Source organism: Schistocerca gregaria, chromosome 7 (genome assembly GCF_023897955.1).
Source record: "Schistocerca gregaria isolate iqSchGreg1 chromosome 7, iqSchGreg1.2, whole genome shotgun sequence".
Lineage (NCBI taxonomy): Eukaryota > Metazoa > Arthropoda > Insecta > Orthoptera > Acrididae > Schistocerca > Schistocerca gregaria.
The window spans coordinates 254006494-254024391 of NC_064926.1; the positions used below are offsets into that span (position 1 = coordinate 254006494).

Sequence of the window (17898 nt, forward strand, 5' to 3'; positions counted from 1 at the left end):
CATCTACCTGTTTGAACCCGTGTCTATGGCCCTCTGAGTCTCGTGGACTAATAGCGTGAGCTGGGTTTCACACGACCGTTTTTTTCGAAACCCATGCTGATTCCTAGAGAGTATATTTCTAGTCTCCAGGAAAGTCATTATACTCGAACATAATACGTGTTCCAAAATTCTACAACTGATCGACGCTAGAGATATAGGTCTATAGTTCTGCACATCTGTTCGACGTCCCTTCTTGAAAATGGGGATGACCTGTGCCCTTTTCCACCCTTTGAAACGCTACGCTCTTCTAGAGACCTACGGCACACCGCTGCAAAAAGGGGGGCAAGTTCCTTCTCGTACTCTGTGTAGAATCGAACTGGTAACCAATCAGGTCCAGCGGCCTTTACTTTTTTGAGCGATTTTAATTGTTTCTCTATCCCTCTGTCGTCTATTTCGATATCTACTATTTTGTCATCTGTGCGACAATCTAGAGAAGGAACCACAGTGCAGTCTCCCTCTGTGAAACAGCTTTGGAAAAAAGACATTTAGCATTTCGGCCTTTAGTCTGTCATCCTCTGATCCAGTACCATTTTGGTCACAGAGTGTCTGGACATTTTGTTTTGAGCCACTTACCGCTTTGACATAACACCAAAATTTCTTAGGATAGAACTTTACTTTCGAATTCATTGAACGCCACTCGCATAGCCCTCATCACACTACATTTCGCGTTGCGTAATTTTTGTTTGTCTGCAAGGCTTTGGCTATTTTTATGTTTTCTGTGAAGGTCCCTTTGCTTCCGCAGCAGTTTTGTAACTCGGTTGTTGTACCACGGTGGCTCTTTTCCATCTCTTACGATCTTGCTTGGCACATACTCATCTAACGCGTATTGTACTATGGTTATTTACCGTCCGATCGTACACAGCGCCTGTAGAGGCCCTTCTCAGATAGTCTTTTAGTGATATGGTGGTAAGCAACTTGCACTGCACTCAGATGTCGCATTGCATGTGTGTGATTCAGTACTACATCCAAAAATTACTACTGCTATCTCTGTAACTCACCAAAAAGCAAAAGGCCCACTGCTTCCCACTTACTCTTGAGCGATTACATGACACCTTAATGCACAGTTGATAAATGGCGAATGACTTTAGCTGATGCACGCATTGATAGCGAAGATCTCATGCTATGCAATATGCCTGTAGGTACTGCCTCCAACAAAATACATTTAACATACTGGACGTTGATATATGTGTTCCACTGATACTTTTGAGTCGTTTAGTTTCTTCTTGGCCACTTGCCACAGAGCCCTAGCAAAGGGCCGAAGCGACCGCGGCCCGCCTACCGGACTACAGGTTCCCGCGCTATGTACTTTACATCTCATAATGTCCGTGTAATACGAATGGGCCAATAGTGACGAATAAAACGTTTTATGTACATAAGAGACTGCCTAAGCAGAAACTTGATGTATGATAAAAGCATGATGAGGAAAGCTGTAGAGCCAAGAGCAAGATAATGATACTTATCAAAATTTGATTAGTGTGTGCATATAAGCATTGATATAGGCTTTTGTTCGAATTCTACTTGAGTACTGTTCTTCCTCGAGTGGAATACCATAGGCATAAAGTGAGCGACACTCCTTCGTTTGTTGTCCGTCGTTTATTGTCAACATATTTCGGCTGCAGCTACGTACCCTTGGCACTGGCATTAGTACTGATAACTATTAGTTTATTTTCCTGCATGTACTCTTACAACGTCCGTACCTGCGTAGTTCTGCCCATTGTATCTTTATATTGCGACGCACTAGCAGGGTAGGCTGCAGTTTGTGCCATGGAAGTAACAAGTGCGTCACACAACGAAACATGGGTGCTTCACGTTATTCGAACATCAGACGTTTTCTTTGTGCTTACTATTTAGAAAGTATTTTATGAAGTACACTTCGAGTGTATCAGAGTTCTTCAATACATCGAGGGGAAAAAATTGCAATACCAATAAGCAGTTATGCGCCATAAAAGAAAGTTGGTAGGCCTGTTTCTACGTCTGAAATATGATGTCGAATTAAATTTAACATTAATCGAATAAAAGTGGCACTAGGCGCCATTGTCCTCACTGAGCCAGAACGAGGTCTTGTAATAAGGCTACGATAGCCTGGCTGTTCCTTCTGCGATGGTGCAAAAAGACTTGCCTGGAATGTAGCCACTGTGCATGACTGCTGGCAGCGGTGGCCACGAGAAAATACGGCCACAAAAAGACCGGGCTCTGGAGAGCCACGTGGCACTACCCAGAGGGAAGAACACTGTGTACGGCGTGTGGTTCTGACGCATCGAACTGCATCTGCAGCAGCAATTTGAGCAGCAGTTGGCACCACAGTCACACAACGAACTGTTATAAGTCAGTTGCTTCAAGGACAGCTACGAGCCGAGCCGGGTAACCAGCATTCCAGTGACTCCAAACCACTTCCATTTGCGACTTCAGTGGTGTCAAGCGAGAGCTCAATGGACAACAGTGTTCAGGTCTGTTGTGTCTTCTTATGAAAGCTGGTTCTTTCTCTGTGCCAGTGATGGCCACGTGTTGGTTAGAAGGGGGCCAGGTGAACGCCTGCCACAACAATCCGGCCTTGACACACCTGACCTACACCAAGAGTTACAGGTGCGAATTCGTATCGTAGAAGAAGCACTTTCTTGGTTATCCCACGCACCCTGACTGCAGATTTCTACGTCAGTCTAGTGGTTCGACCTGTTGTGCTGCTCGCATTCGGGAGGACGACGGTTCAATCCCGTCTCCGGCCATCCTGATTTTCAACAAGCTAACGCTCTCCCACGTACTGCTCTTGCAACGTAGCGTTGTATATAGAGTGTTCACATGCTCCGTTAACATTCTCGATCACTTGCTCTGTCTCTTATCGAGCGCCTGACGGACGTCATTGGCCGACAACTCCAGCATCATTGAAAACCAGTATTAACCGTTCCTGTATTAATGTACAACAGACATATAACTCTATCCCACAAACTTACATCCGAGACCTGTACAACACAATTTATGTGTGTTTCCATGCTTGCATTCAACAGTCTGGTGATTACATCGGTTATTAATTTACCAGTCGTTCACGTCTACAACGGCTTGTCTCTCATTTACCTGTGATATTGCAATTTTAATCATATATGGTACCAAGACAAATGTATTTCCGAAATATCATTACTCTCAGTTAATTGTTCTTTGGTGCTGCAGTTTTTGGATGGTGTGATTCTGGGTTCTTTTAAATTGCAGGCATCAAATCTTAACCACTTTCTTGTAAGGTATGTTGTTCGAAATCTGAAGATTTTTTTTCACACTAGATCATTAATGGGAGAAACTGCTTCAATAGTAATATCTTTTTGCCAGGATCGTTCGTCCCCCAGGACTAAAGAATAATTTAGAAGGTTGGGAGTAAGAGAAAGACATTGGCAGAAGTAAAAATCTGACGCATCGTGAGTCGTTCCTGAATAGCTCAGTCGATAAGAACATTGCTTGTGAGAGACAAGGTTTCGAGTCCCGGACCGACACTCAGTTCTAATGTGCCAGGAACTTTCAATACAGCGCACAGTCTGCAACAGAGTAAAACATTCATTCTACAAGCTTTAATAGCGTTTTTCTCATAACACAACATACGTCCTTAATTCGTGAACTGGACAAAGGTCACACTCTCGTAAAAGTAAACACAACCTTACCAGTGACTATGAAATTTCACCTTTCGATATAACAGTGAGATACATTTTTAGGTAGTTTTATGTCTTATTTATTACTGATGATTCGAATAATAAGCGCTTAAGGCACCTTAACAATTCATTGAGTTCTTTAACATTCAGCAAAACCAAATTCAGCGTGAACTCGTTTAAAGCGACGAAATAGTTACGAATAAACAATTATTGTAGCTGAATTTTTCAACTCCATCCAGATTTAAGATGTTGTAGGTAGGTACTCGACAATATCTGAAATCGGAATCGAAGCAGGAGAAGCAATCTGAACCTAACACAGGGAGACTGTTTCGATGAAGAGTTTATCCATACTCACACTCAAATTCTTCAGAGCCCGTACGTCCTCCGTATACTTGTGGTACGAGTCGCAGGCCACATCCCCGTTGTCGCCGTTGGTGCCATATTCTGGATGTTCGTGCAACATCCGGTCCCATATACTCTCACCCTTTCCTGTAAAATGCAGAGTAGTGGATCAGAAATGTCCAAAGAGGAACTCTCATTTATTAAGTTACGTCTCTGTGAATGACAGTTTTACTATCCTGTTGGGAGTAGGTGGTAAAAGTTCAGCTAACTCGGCACGAAGTGGGTCAAATGGCAGATCTCTGGCAGAGGGTGTGCCTTGCACTACTGTTGAGCTACAGGGCATGTCTACTTGCCAGCAACATTATATCAGTCTCCGCATTGATACTGCGTCTTGACGTGGTAACCGAATCACCGTGACGTACAAGGAGAGTGACGCTTCACTGAAACGGGTAAAAGAATTGAATAAAGTAATTTAAGTTTCAGATCGAAGCAACGGTAAAACAAATTTCAACAAAAGGTTTGCAAATCCACTGGATGCAGAAAGTAAATGAGGCAAACGAATGTGTTTCTAAGGAGCTGCCAACCATTCCCTTCGAGTTATTAAAACTGAACTTCGAAAAAGTAAAAAGTTTCTTAAAAGAAAATTAGGACAAAATTATTAACTCTTTAGTGGTCAATCGTTGACAAACTGCCTGTTGGACGTTTGTTTGATGATTTTCCTGATGTCTCAACAGCTCCAGTGCGTGGCATTGCCAAAGCTTCACCCTCCATTGCTGGTGGTGGACTGAAGTCACGCTCACATCCGCAGACTGTGTGTACCAGGCGCACCAACGCACAAGAGCTCTTCCATGGTCGTTTCCGGTGCTGTTCTCCCCTCGCTACCTGCAACGGTCGTTCGCTGCAGCACGGGAATCCATGATCCATTCATTTTGTGGCTTTCTTCTTCCTTGTTGAAGCTATTCTCATGTTCGTGTATTGCTATAGCTTCTCTGGACAAGCAAATGTGGCAGATCGTCTGTACAGTAAGAACTTCCGTGTCGGCGAATTTTAATGTCTGGTCCATCTCACACGGCCGACTTCTCCACCTGCCGCAATCTGCAATGCTGCTTACGTTCTCTGATCCTGGCGTTGACTAATCGTCTAGTCACTGCAATATACACTTTCCGCTTGTAAGTAGTATGCGGTTTATGCCCGACATTGCAAGTGGGTCCCTTTTGTCCTCTGAGAATGTGAGACTCTCTTTGATCTTCTTCGTCGTTTTATAAATTGTCTTTACGCTGTGTTTGCGCAATACGGTCGATTCTGTTCGTCACTCTGGAAATGTATGGCAGGAAGGCCGTACCCAAAATTTCTTTTCACGATGACTCACTTCAACTCAGAAGTTGAGTCCCATAGTGCTCAGAGCCATTTGAACCATGTTTTTGAGATGCTGCGGCTCACATATTCGTCTTAATCGTGTTACCAGCTTATTAATTATGCCTCCTTTGTGGCTCGGGTGATGATTTGACACTTTGAGCTTTTATCGGTCCGTGTGTGTGTGTTTTCTATACATCCTGTAGAGCCCTTTTTAGATGAAGCTGAACTCTTCTAAAACATTGAAACTCTTCTTACTTAAACTTGAGGTTCTCCTCCGAAAAATTAAACTTCATAAAAATTACATTAGTCGAAAAAGGATTAAACGGTTCTTCAGAAAAAAGAAAAAAACATTTCTACAGAACAGATTATATGTTCTTAGGAGAATACTAAACCATTATTTAGAAAAAAAAGCCTTGGAAAAAATCTCTTGTTTGGGAAATCTGAAAGTATTTTTAGTTGGATTAAAACTCTTCTTCTAAAAAAATCTTTGGAAAGAAACTTGCGTCTGTTCTTTGTAAAAAGTGCCTTTCTTCAATGAAGACAAGGGTCACGGAATAATCTGTGGAGAGACCAGAAGCCTCTCGTCTGTCTCCGCGTATTGGGACTCCGCCATTAAAGAAGCAGTTGAAATACGTGTAGGTAACTACTTCATTGATGGAAACATAGGACGTCATTTCAGCAAACGATAATGATCATCACTTTGGGCACTAAGGAACTGTCAGACGCAGACAAACGAATGCAAAGATTTAACACAGATGGGGAATCCAAGCCAGGACAGTTAAGTCGGGCACCAAGACCTTGCCCGTGCTTGTACAATTCGTTTGCGACTTGTGGCTACGCTTTTCCCGAACCACGAATATGGAAGCCGCGATATCTTTCTCCGGCAGGGAGCTCTGGACTACGATGACGTTATAAACTCGCCGGTTCTTTACTCGCGAGCCTCACATAAACCGGCAAACCACAACAGTAAGAGCCAGCAGCACCTAAAGATGACGAGCAGTAGCCTTGCGGATGTAATATGCAAGTTACACAAGACCATACAAAGCGACGCCCGTCAACCACTCAAGCGCGAGTTTTTCATTGAAAAAGAGCGTAACTCACCAGAGAGGCTGAATGGTTGTCAGCCTAAATATTGCGGGGGGATGTGGACGTCAACCAGGTACAAGCACAAAATCTCATGGAATACTCGTTACGGCGGTAAAACATCAATAATCTTTCTTCTCTTCTTGGTAGTTGGGTCTGTCACCAATCGTACCATGGAAGTGGCCATAACTCAAAGTAAAAGTGGGGGAAAACAAGTGTCGTGTGGCACGACGTCCTGGAGAACGTCTTTCAGCTGGACACCACGTGGACGACTTGGGCGTTCTTAAAAGTATCGGCAACCGGTTTTCTCCAGAGGATCACCCAGCCAAGTACTAACCGGAGCCATCGTTGTTTAACTGTGGTGTTCGGAAAGGGGGGATGTAGGGTTGCTCTTTGGGGGCAAGAAGAAAAAGAATTATTTTATATATATATATATATAATTTTTTTAATGTCGAAAAAGAGAATATTTTGGTGGGCCACTTGGCAACAGAACCAGGGATTGATTACACTATTATAATAACATACGTTGAGCATTACATACCTGAATAAGAGAAACATTATCATTTCTGTGCATTTTTATATTCGCGATGTAGTCATACCGGGAAAAACACTAAGGGACCAGAAGATTTATAGACTTTAAAAGAAATGCAACACTACACAATTTAAAAAAAGTTGGTTCAGAAATAATAGGAAAACGAATATGTTCCTTCAGCCTCATGCTGCGTTCGGCCCATCAGCGTGATCGTAATTTCTGGTGATGAACTAACACAAAATAATTATCAATTGAGTAAATGAGGAGATGGAAATCATCAGGGTTAATTTACTAAAATAAGCACACTTACCATTAACACTTTTTTTTAATGCTACGCACCTTTTCATATTAAATTACAATAGATGACCATTGTGGTTAAATACTTTATACATAACAGTTAAATTGTCCTCTTGTTGCTGTCTGTTTGTAATCTGTTACAAGAAACTACATGTTTTCTGAATGGAAAAATAACAATTAGCGTATGCACTCAATATTTTCCCATGAAATATAAAATACCGTTGCGGAAGGCAGCAAGTCCGCGACCGCCTTTCATAGAATACAAACAGTAAAAGGTGAGGCGCCAATTGCCTCATTTGTCTTGAAACAGCAGAATTCTTTTTTCTTATATCATTAATCTATACATGTACATAGAGATTTACAGGCACCGCGCAAGAACGGCAAAGATAAAGAATAATAGATTCTGTCGCTGTTATGCGATGGTTCATTTCTTTTACTTTACAATTGTTTGATAACTTTAGGCCATCAGGCGTTTACTATTGAGCGTATATTAATGTCTGTGAGGTGAAAATCACTAATATTACAGGGACCAGTGTTACGAACTTAACAAGGCAGTTTGGCAAAGTGGAGAGGAAGCACTAGTGAATTTCTATCCCTACAGCCTCTGACACTCACCGTCGGCGTCCCAGCCGCCCTCGATCTGGTAGGCAGCGGTGGCTGCGCCCAGCATGAAGCCGTCAGGGAACTGGTTGACTGCCGCCGCTCGCGGGAGGCTGAGCGGAGATTGGTGGGAGTCGGCTGCCGCCGGCCCGAGCGCGGCTTCTGCTATGGAGGCGAGGCACGCAGCTAGCAGCAACACTACACAATAACATGGTCTCTGCCTCACAACTAAAGCTGCCACGTCTTTCAAAGCCTACCGTCTATAAAGTTTATTGCTTTAATTTCGTCCTGGTTTTTATCGCCGTAATACAGCTGCAGTAAAGTGATAGCGTCAAGTGTTTACAAACTTTGGGTCCGCTATAGAGCGCAACTTCAGTCATTGCATAATGTATTAAGCTAGAGACAGCGTCTTTTCTTATCGCAAACCGACACACTGCTACAGTTCTCTACTTCTTAGAAGGGATGTCACTCGGCTCGAACAGGAATTTCTAATTAAAAATATCTGTACAGACCTATCTCACATTTCTAACTACGCCTACGACGGCGTTTGATTATTTTGGTCTTGGTTTGTACACTGCAGCGCTTGCGGTCTTGGAGAAGTGGAGGTTAACACGCCAGTCAGTCAGTTACCTCAGCAAGTAGGGAACATGTTTAGTATACGTATGTCAGTATTGTCATACACATACAGCAAAAATGAACGAATCCACTAAACTTTAGAATGTTTTAAGTATTATCGCTTACAAGTTAAAGCTTTATTCATCGGAAGACGGTGTAGGACGGGGTGATGACGCTTTTGCAATGATTTTGGTGGAATGATTGTTCAGAAACATGATCATTCATTTGACTGCTCAACTGGAGTTGCACTGGATAGGACAGTGGACGAAGAAAGCTACTATATAGAAGCTAACACGATTAATAGCGTTCAAGATTGTAGTTCTAGCGACAGTGGCCGAAACAGGACTCGTACAACAGAAGCTAACTGAAACTTCCTGCTGATTAAAACTGTGTGCCGGACCGAGTCTCGAACTCAGGACATTTTCTTTTCGTGGGCAAGTGCTCTACCATCTGAGCTACCCAAGCACGGCTCACGCCCCGCCCTCACAGCTTTACTTCTGCCAGTACCTCGTCTACTACCTTCCAAACTTTACAAAAGCTCTCCTGCAAACCTTGCAGAACTAGCACTCCTGAAACACAGGATATTGCGGAGACAGGGCTTAGCCACAGCCTAGAAGATGTTTCCAGAATGAGATATTCACTCTGCAGCGGAGAATTTTCATAATGAAAATGTCTGCTATTATTTATAACTAGCTGCCTGCTCCAGTGTATCAGCCTATGCTTGAATATTCCTAACAAGCGGCTGGGTACGATCCTCTGGAATAAGTTGCAGAATTCAAGAGTGTGATTCAAGTGGCATTTGATACTGATACTCAAGAATTTGAGTCTGAAGACTGTCCAGAAATTGCTTTCGCAGAATGTGACTGTTTTGAGTCCGCATTTTGTTTCACGCATTTCGTTGAGGAACCTCATGTACATCTTTAAAGTCCGATAGTGAGCGAGTTAAGAGTAATAAAATCTAATGCTTTCAGCATCATAATCTTATTGATATGTTAACCTTCTAAATACAATTAGTACATCGAACTATTATTCGAGTCGAGTGACTCCCTTTGTCAACTGCACGGTATCATCAAGCACTAAAACGTTTGTCATTTTGTTACCGTCTCAGAATGTACTTCACGCATATCTACACTGGTGTGCACATAGCAAGTTAGAAAGTATTTCGCATGATATATAACTGATAAGGAACACAGCTGGACGAAATTTGGACCATACATAGAAAGGACTGCTACAATATAGTACAGAATTTACGTGAAATAAGTATGCAATGAGACGAACAGAAAGACACTTTTATTCAGAGAGAACAACTACAATGAAATCACCGAGATTTATGATTGGCTCTAGATACAGACAACATCCGCAGAAAGGTGACCAAAAAACACCACAATCTGTGCTGTTGTAGGGATGCAGATGACTCTCCCATCCAGTGCTAAAAGAACACAACCTATTTTTCCACTTTTTTTTTCTCCATGGCAGCGAGTCGCACTGACAAAATAACATCCTTCTTATTGGTGGATGGGCAGTGGCATCTGTCTGCTCCGTTCCGCTTTCTAAGCAGAGATGGGCGCTAAGGAATTAGTTCTGGAGCGAAGTTTTTGCAGAGCCGACGGAGGGAGTAAGAAGGACTTTATAGATTTACACAACTGGGCAATGTTGGCGGCAAAGCGAGACACAGGGAGAAAATTTTAAGAGGAGCGAAAATGTGCTGGCTGGCACGGAAGAGTGCGCTTTTTTTTTTTTACAAACATTTGATGATTCCAATGAGGCACTCAGAGTAGAATGGTAGAGTGAACTACATTAACAGTAGAACTAGGGATGTGGTGATGAGCTGACTATTAACATTTGGAACAGGGATGGGAAAATGAGGTGGCTTTGCCATTCGACGGGGTACACAACAGAGAACAGGCATGCAACACCGCAATGGTGTTGGAGGGCATGAGCGGGAGCACAGGCGATTGACAAGTGACACAGGGCTACGTCGAGTGATACGATTCGACACACTGCAGCAAAGCTCACGGTAAGTATACACCGCTGCAGCAGCGTGCCTGGGACGGAGCAACTGACGATTCGTTCGTGGTACTAGGAGTGGTGGCCTTCAGAATGGCTGCTCTGCCCCGACCGCTGAATTATCTTCATTCGCTGACAATGTGATGCTGTGCCTCACTGCTTCCCTAACGTACTACTGTAGTAAGTGTGATACTCATGCGTCGAATCTTAACTGATATCCTTACCCATCTCTGAACAACACCAATGAATAGAGAAGGTTGGCAACGTGGTCACTTATTAAATGAGATGAGTTTATAAATCATTAATTTGCAGCCCTTGCAGTCACCAAAGAGTTTTATGAAATAAATTCTGGATATTGTAATTTTTTTTTTTTTTTTTTTTTTTTTTTTTTTTTTTTTTTTTTTTTTTTGTCATCAGTTTGATGCGGCCCGCCACTAATTCCTTTCCTGTGCTAACCTCTTCATCTCAGAGTAGCACTTGCAACCTACGTCCTCAATTATTTGCTTGACGTATTCCAATCTCTGTCTTCCTCTACAGTTTTTGCCCTCTACAGCTCCCTCTACTACCATGGAAGTCATTCCCTCATGTCTTAGCAGATGTCCTATCATCCTGTCCCTTCTCCTTATCAGTGTTTTCCACATATTCCTTTCCTCTCCGATTCTGCGTAGAACCTCCCCGTTCCTTACCTTATCAGTCCACCTAATTTTCAACATTCGTCTATAGCACCACATCTCAACTGCTTCTATTTTCTTCTGTTCCGGTTTTCCCACAGTCCATGTTTCACTGCAATACAATGCCGTACTCAAGACATATATTCTCAGAAATTTCTTCCTCAAATTAAGCCGGTATTTGATATTAGTAGACTTCTCTTGGCCAGAAATGCCTTTTTTGCCATAGCGAGACTGCTTTTTATGTCCTCCTTGCTCCGTCCGTCATTGGTTATTTTACTGCCTAGGTAGCAGAATTCCTTAACTTCTTTGACTTCGTGACCATCAATCCTCATCTTAAGTTTCTCGCTCTTCTCATTTCTACTACTTCTCATTACGTCTTTCTCCGATTTACTCTCAAACCATACTGTGTACTCATTAGACCGTTCATTCTGTTCATCAGATCATTTAATTCTTCTTCACTTTCACTCAGGATAGCAATGTCATCAGAGAATCGTATCATTGATATCCTTTCACTTTGTATTTTAATTCCACTCCTGAACCTTTCTTTTATTTCCATAATTGCTTCCTCGATGTACAGATTGAAGAGTAGGGGCGAAAGGCTACTGCCTTGTCTTATACCCTTCTTAATACGAGCAATTCGTTCTTGATCGTCCACTCGTATTATTCCCCCTTGGTTGTTGTACATATTGTATATGACCCGTCTCTCCCTACAGCTTACCCCTACCTTTTTCAGAATCTCGAACAGCTTGCACCAATCTATATAGTCGAACGCTTTTTGCAGGTCGACAAATCCTATGAACGTGTCTTTATTTTTTTTAGCCTTGCTTCCATTATTAGCCGTAACGTCAGAATTGCCTCTCTCGTCCCTTTACTTTTCCTTAAGCCAAACTGATCGTCATCTGGCGCATTCTCAATTTTCTTTTCCATTCTTCTGTATATTATTCTTGTAAGCAGCTTCGATGCATGAGCTGTTAAGCTGATTGTGCGATAATTTTCGCACTTGTCAGCTCTTGCCGTCTTCGGAATTGTGTGGATGATGCTTTTCCGAAAGTCAGATGGTATGTCGCCAGACTCATATATTCTACACACCAACGTGAATAGTCGTTTTGTTGCCACTTCCCCCAATGATTTTAGAAATTCTGATGGAATGTTATCTATCCCTTCTGCCTTATTTGACCGTAAGTCCTCCAAAGCTCTTTCAAATTCCGATTCTAATACTGGAGCCCCTATCTCTTCTAAATCGAGTCCTGTTTCTTCTTCTATTACATCAGACAAATCTTCACCCTCATAGAGGCTTTCAATGTATTCTTTCCACCTATCTGCTCTCTCCTCTGCATTTAACAGTGGAATCCCCGTTGCACTCTTAATGTTACCACCGTTGCTTTTAATGTCACCAAAGGTTGTTTTGACTTTCCTGTATGCTGAGTCTGTCCTTCCGACAATCAAATCTTTTTCGATGTCTTCAAATTTTTCCTGCAGCCGTTTCGTCTTAGCTGCCCTGCACTTCCTATTTATTTCATTCCTCAGCGACTTGTATTTCTGTATTCCTTTCATCAATCAACTGAAGTATTTCTTCTGTAACCCATGGTTTCTTCGCACCTACCTTCTTTGTACCTATGTTTTCCTTCCCAACTTCTGTGATGACCCTTTTTAGAGATGTCCATTCCTCTTCAACTGTAATGCCTACAGCGCTATTCCTTATTGCTGTATCTATAGCGTTAGAGAACTTCAAACGTATCTCGTCATTCCTTAGTACTTCCGTATCCCACTTCTTTGCGTACTGATTCTTCCTGACTAATGTCTTGAACTTCAGCCTACTCTTCATCACTACTATATTCTGATCTGAGTCTATATCTGCTCCTGGGTACGCCTTAAAATCCAGTATCTGATTTCGGAATCTCTGTCTGACCATGATGTAATCTAATTGAAATCTTCCCGTATCTCCCGGCCTTTTCCAAGTATATCTCCTTCGCTTGTGATTCTTGAACAGGGTATTCGCTATTACTAGCTGAAACTTGTTACAGAACTCAATTAGTCTTTCTCCTCTTTCATTCCTTGTCCCAAGCCCATATTCTCCTGTAACCTTTTCTTCTACTCCTTCCCCTACAACTGCATCTTACGAAGTTTCTTTCATAGCTACTACAGGGTTAAATAGGCTTCAAAAAGACCCAGTCGGGATGTAATGCTTAGGCCCTGTTACACCAGATCATTTTATCCACAATCTGTTGTGAAATACCACTATTTAGCACTGCACCCTGAGGACAGATCTGCTACTGGAATCAGACCAGTCAGGTCAGACAGCCAAATTTTACTTGCACAGGGAGGTATCTCATCAGGTGTACACGTCCAAGATTCGACGACATGTGATGTTTTGATTTTAAATGTAGTATGGCTTTCCATGCAAGAATTGGTCTAAAACAAGAATAAAAGGGGAGATTTTTCCAAGTACTAAAAAGCAGTACCCCCAAAATAATGTGGTGTACTTTTTAGCTAAAAAGCATATAGAGCCCATCATAAATCTCTGTGATTTCAGTGTAGTTATTCTCTCTGAATAAAAAGTAGAGAATATATAATTTTTTTTGTGGTTGTGACACCATCTGCCAGTTGAAATGATACTGCGTTAAACAGCGTTCTTCCATACTGGAAGGGCATATTTAATAGACATGGCATATAAATAGGTAAATCTGAAGAGAGTACGTTGGTAATTAATCTAGTGCTTTAAAATTCGATAGAAAGATTCAGACGATTACAAAATGTATGCACACAAGAAGTCAGACACGTATGGTTAAAAGTACAGGTGTTTATGACGCAGTAGTGTAAATGGATACAGCACAATATGTGGGGGCAGCAAGAGGGGCATAAAATGTGATTTCTCCGGGGACTAGAGAATACAGGGCATATAGTAAATAGAGCGGATATGGAGGCACTAGGGCAATCAGAGAATGAATTTGTTCAACAACATATTTGTGCGAATGAAGAGCATATTAATTTTAGAGAAACGAATATTAATTTCACTTATTCAGAAAAAGAATGGAGGTGTGTGGAAACGAGACAAAGAGGATCCACTTCAGAGTAGCGAGTATGTCAATCAACAAGAAGATGAACAAGAAGATGAAATAATGAAAGGACTACGCTCAAATTCATGGCTTTTAGTGATTGCAAAATATAAACTATAAGTAAATAAACCCACGATAAATTGACAAATGATCTATATAACATGAGAAGTGAGGGGAAAGGGAAACAGCCGAGTGAGAGAAGAAACTAGAGAAAGAAACAGCCAAGCACGTGACGGGATGAAAGCTAGACACAGCCGAACTTGAGAAGCAAATAGGTAAAATTGTTTTTAGCATGTAAGGAGAAGCAGGAAGGCACTAACGAGAGGCAACGTAAAAAATTATAGCAAATGGCAGAGCGGTACGACGGTATGAAAGCACAAGAAATGCCTACGCAATTACAAGCAATAGTGTGGAACGAATCTACAATAGTGGCATTTAAGACTACGAGGACAGCTGCAATAGAGTAGTGACAGCATGGGAAAAGTGATCAGAACATATTGACGAAGGAATAGAGAAGCACGTGGGGCAGAATCATTCACCATAAAGAAAAAGCATGGGCCTGAACGACGAGCACAACAAGTCGGTACACAAGTACCGTGTGTTCAAGGAGAACAGAAGCATGCTCCACCCCCAGGCTTGGATTGAGCAGTTCGATAATCTGAATCCACCGTCGTGGTTCTTAATGCACAAGCTGGTTTAGGTTGTGTAGTTTATTATAAGACGAACCCGCGGGGACCACGTGGTCAATAACACTAAACTGAATGCCATATCGAGATTTTAAAGTAGCATTCTTAGCCAAAAAGTGGCAAAAAAAGCAAGTGTGAATTAAAAATTAGAGAGACAAACTTGTAGGTGGGGCAGCCACAGCCCTGAGTATTCATCTTGGGTATTAATTAGCGCGTCAGCTGTATTTGGTCCTTTATTACTGTAAACCACGAAGCAGGTAGTGCTACAGTAATTTAGGAGCAAATACAACTGAAGCGGTTAACAATACCCAAGAAAAATTAGAGAGTTACGGCAGGTTTGGGATTCAAAAGTCTGGTGAACGTTCCGAAAGATGTCAACGGACATCAATTTCTTGGAAATACCGCACAGTGCAGATGGTTCGATTTTGTTTTTGAAAGTTACACCGGCAGTACCGATATATAGCTATGATCAGATAGTGGAGGCAGGTTACAGAACAGTACAAGGACCTGTCGCAAGAAATCGAATTTGTACACAATGGCGATGACAGAACGAATCAGATCGTGACACATATATCTAAATTTACTGACATGCAGTAACTGCACCAAGACTGGTGCAACAGCAAGGCACATTCCAATGGTGGCAGACATCTTAGACCATATTAGACCAACCATGAAGGATGGAGCAATAAGAATGATCGACGGAGAAATCGCTACAATGGCTGCTAAAACAACTGGAATATGGACTACAGGCAAGAGGGGAATGACCGTGTACAAGCACAAATGCCAGCCGATATTATTGGCCAGTGCCAACCTGACCCACTCTACAACCCGACCGATTCTTGGACCATTATCACTGCAATGCCTTGTGAGATACACAGGTGAAAGGAAAGGAAGGCCAGTCAATGGACTAGAATTTTTTTACGTCATCAGTCTTCTGATCGAACATAGATTCAGTAAGCAACGTTTTAGTCTGTGAATTATTTTTGAGGACATTCTCGAGGGTGGGAGCGGAATTTCAACAGTATCTGATGACACGTTTCAACTACGAATGCAAGGTAATGAGCAGCCTGTGTTAATTTTATGTAAGACTAAAGTAAGAGTTGCACTAACTGGAAAGAGTACAGAAGCGCCGAAATAAGTAGGACTATAATTGTTTTGTCAAGGCAGTACCTTGGAATGGAACTCTTGGTAACACCGAACATCCTCCTAGCAATTATTTTAGGCGGGGACTTATTTACGCAATTGTAATAGACAGTAACGGGATTAGACAGAGGCAACGACATCTTACAGTGGTACAAGGGAATACGCTTGAGATTCGAGAAACAACTACCTCTGAACTGGTTATAACTTCATGTAGATTCAGAGGACAACAAAAAACTACAGAAGGGGATCACAGAAGGAAGAGGGTATTGCTCGACTAGATCACCGGAAGACAGAAGAGAAGTTTATCTGTGGCTCAGAGATGTAAAATATTCTGAACGACAAAGTGGAGGTCCTTTCGCCTTTCACAAACGAGAAACAAGTACAGGATCAAATGTGTACGATGATGCAACAACGTGTGACTGAACAGACAGTATCTTCATATATCAGTCCTGTGAGAGTATTAGAGAAGAAAGACGGAAAGATCTGTCTTGTATTCCACATCAGCAAATCAAAACAGTAATCAAAATGGAGATGGGTCAAACGCAAAGTCTAGAATAAGCACGACAAATTTTTCATGGTGTGAGTGTGCTGTTATTAATTGGACAAGTGGATCAGTTACTAACAAATAGATCTGTTATGCTAACAATACACAGCATTCTCAATTTTTGGTCATTACAACCAATTTCAACGCCTCCCTTTTGGCTTGAATATATCCACAGGTGCCTTTAATAGATCATTGGATGGCATCTTGGATTACTCACTGTAATGAGGCATTGCAAGATACATGGATAATGTATTGATAAGAGCATCCACATGGGAAGAACATAATCGCAAATTACATGGAAGGATCTACTGAAAAAATGCAGATACCATGGTATAATGGCCAACATTGAGAAGTGACAGTCAGGGTTGTCAGAATCAACTTCTTATGGCATATGACAGATGGTGATGGGACTTCACCAGATGTACAGAAAGTGGAAGCGATATGATGCTAAACAACAGCGTGAACGAAACGAGGTCAACGGAGTTACTTCGATCCAATAAATAGCTGCAGGTGTTTGTGTAGCTATAGGACTTAGCCACACTAAGATTGTGTGAATTTATGAATATGAACATAAAAGTGATGTGAGACGTAACAGCTGAGAAGAAATTTCAATCGTTAAAGAAGGCAATGGTAATGACACCGACACTACCCCACCAGTATGATAATGGATAGTGCCAAGACTGGTTTGGATGTGGTTATCCTCCAAGAAATAGTAGAAGCAGGGGAGACAAGATGAGAGATAATAGCGCTGAGTAGTCTCGTATCCACAAAGGAAGATAAGAACTATTCGGTAACAGAACTGCAGACCTCCTTATTGGGTATGGATTCAAGAGGGTTAGGTATTTTCTGTACATCAGGTGATGTGTCAGTTATAAATGAAGGAACTTGCAACGAAAGTAACAGAGAAAATACTTATCCTACGTTACCATTAGGCAAAACTAAAGGAAAAGGAGCAGTATCTGGTAAAGCAGTAGATATAAAATCACAGACACACTTATCATTTTGTATTGCAGGTCATACGTTCCACTAAAATTTTTGGATTGTTCCTTATTGACAACAGACGTTATTTTAGGTAAGAATTTTTTGGTACAACACAACGGAATTATTGACATTCAAAATTCCTATTTAATGTTAAAGAATGAAAATGTACAACTGACATTAGAATTCCAGCACGCTTTATCTGCAGAAGAACAAGCAATTAATAGAACAGTGGTCATCTGGACATCGCGTAACATAGACTGTCATTCCACATTGTTCACAGATACGTATGTTCCCAACTACAATACACCAGACGAAGC

General features: G+C 41.8%; 1 protein-coding gene across 1 annotated transcript in view; it reads right to left on the minus strand.

Annotated features, from left to right (window-relative positions):
- LOC126282012 (myrosinase 1-like) overlaps positions 1-8026 on the minus strand; it is a 108071-nt gene extending 100045 nt beyond the window's left edge. Inside the window, exons 1-2 of the mRNA XM_049981403.1 lie at positions 7894-8026; positions 4024-4157 (exon numbers count right to left, since the gene is read on the minus strand). Coding sequence (XP_049837360.1) covers positions 4024-4157; positions 7894-7948 — 189 coding nt within the window. The 5' untranslated portion in view covers positions 7949-8026. The remainder of the gene's footprint in view (positions 1-4023; positions 4158-7893) is intronic.
- Between the last annotated feature and the right edge of the window lie 9872 nt (positions 8027-17898).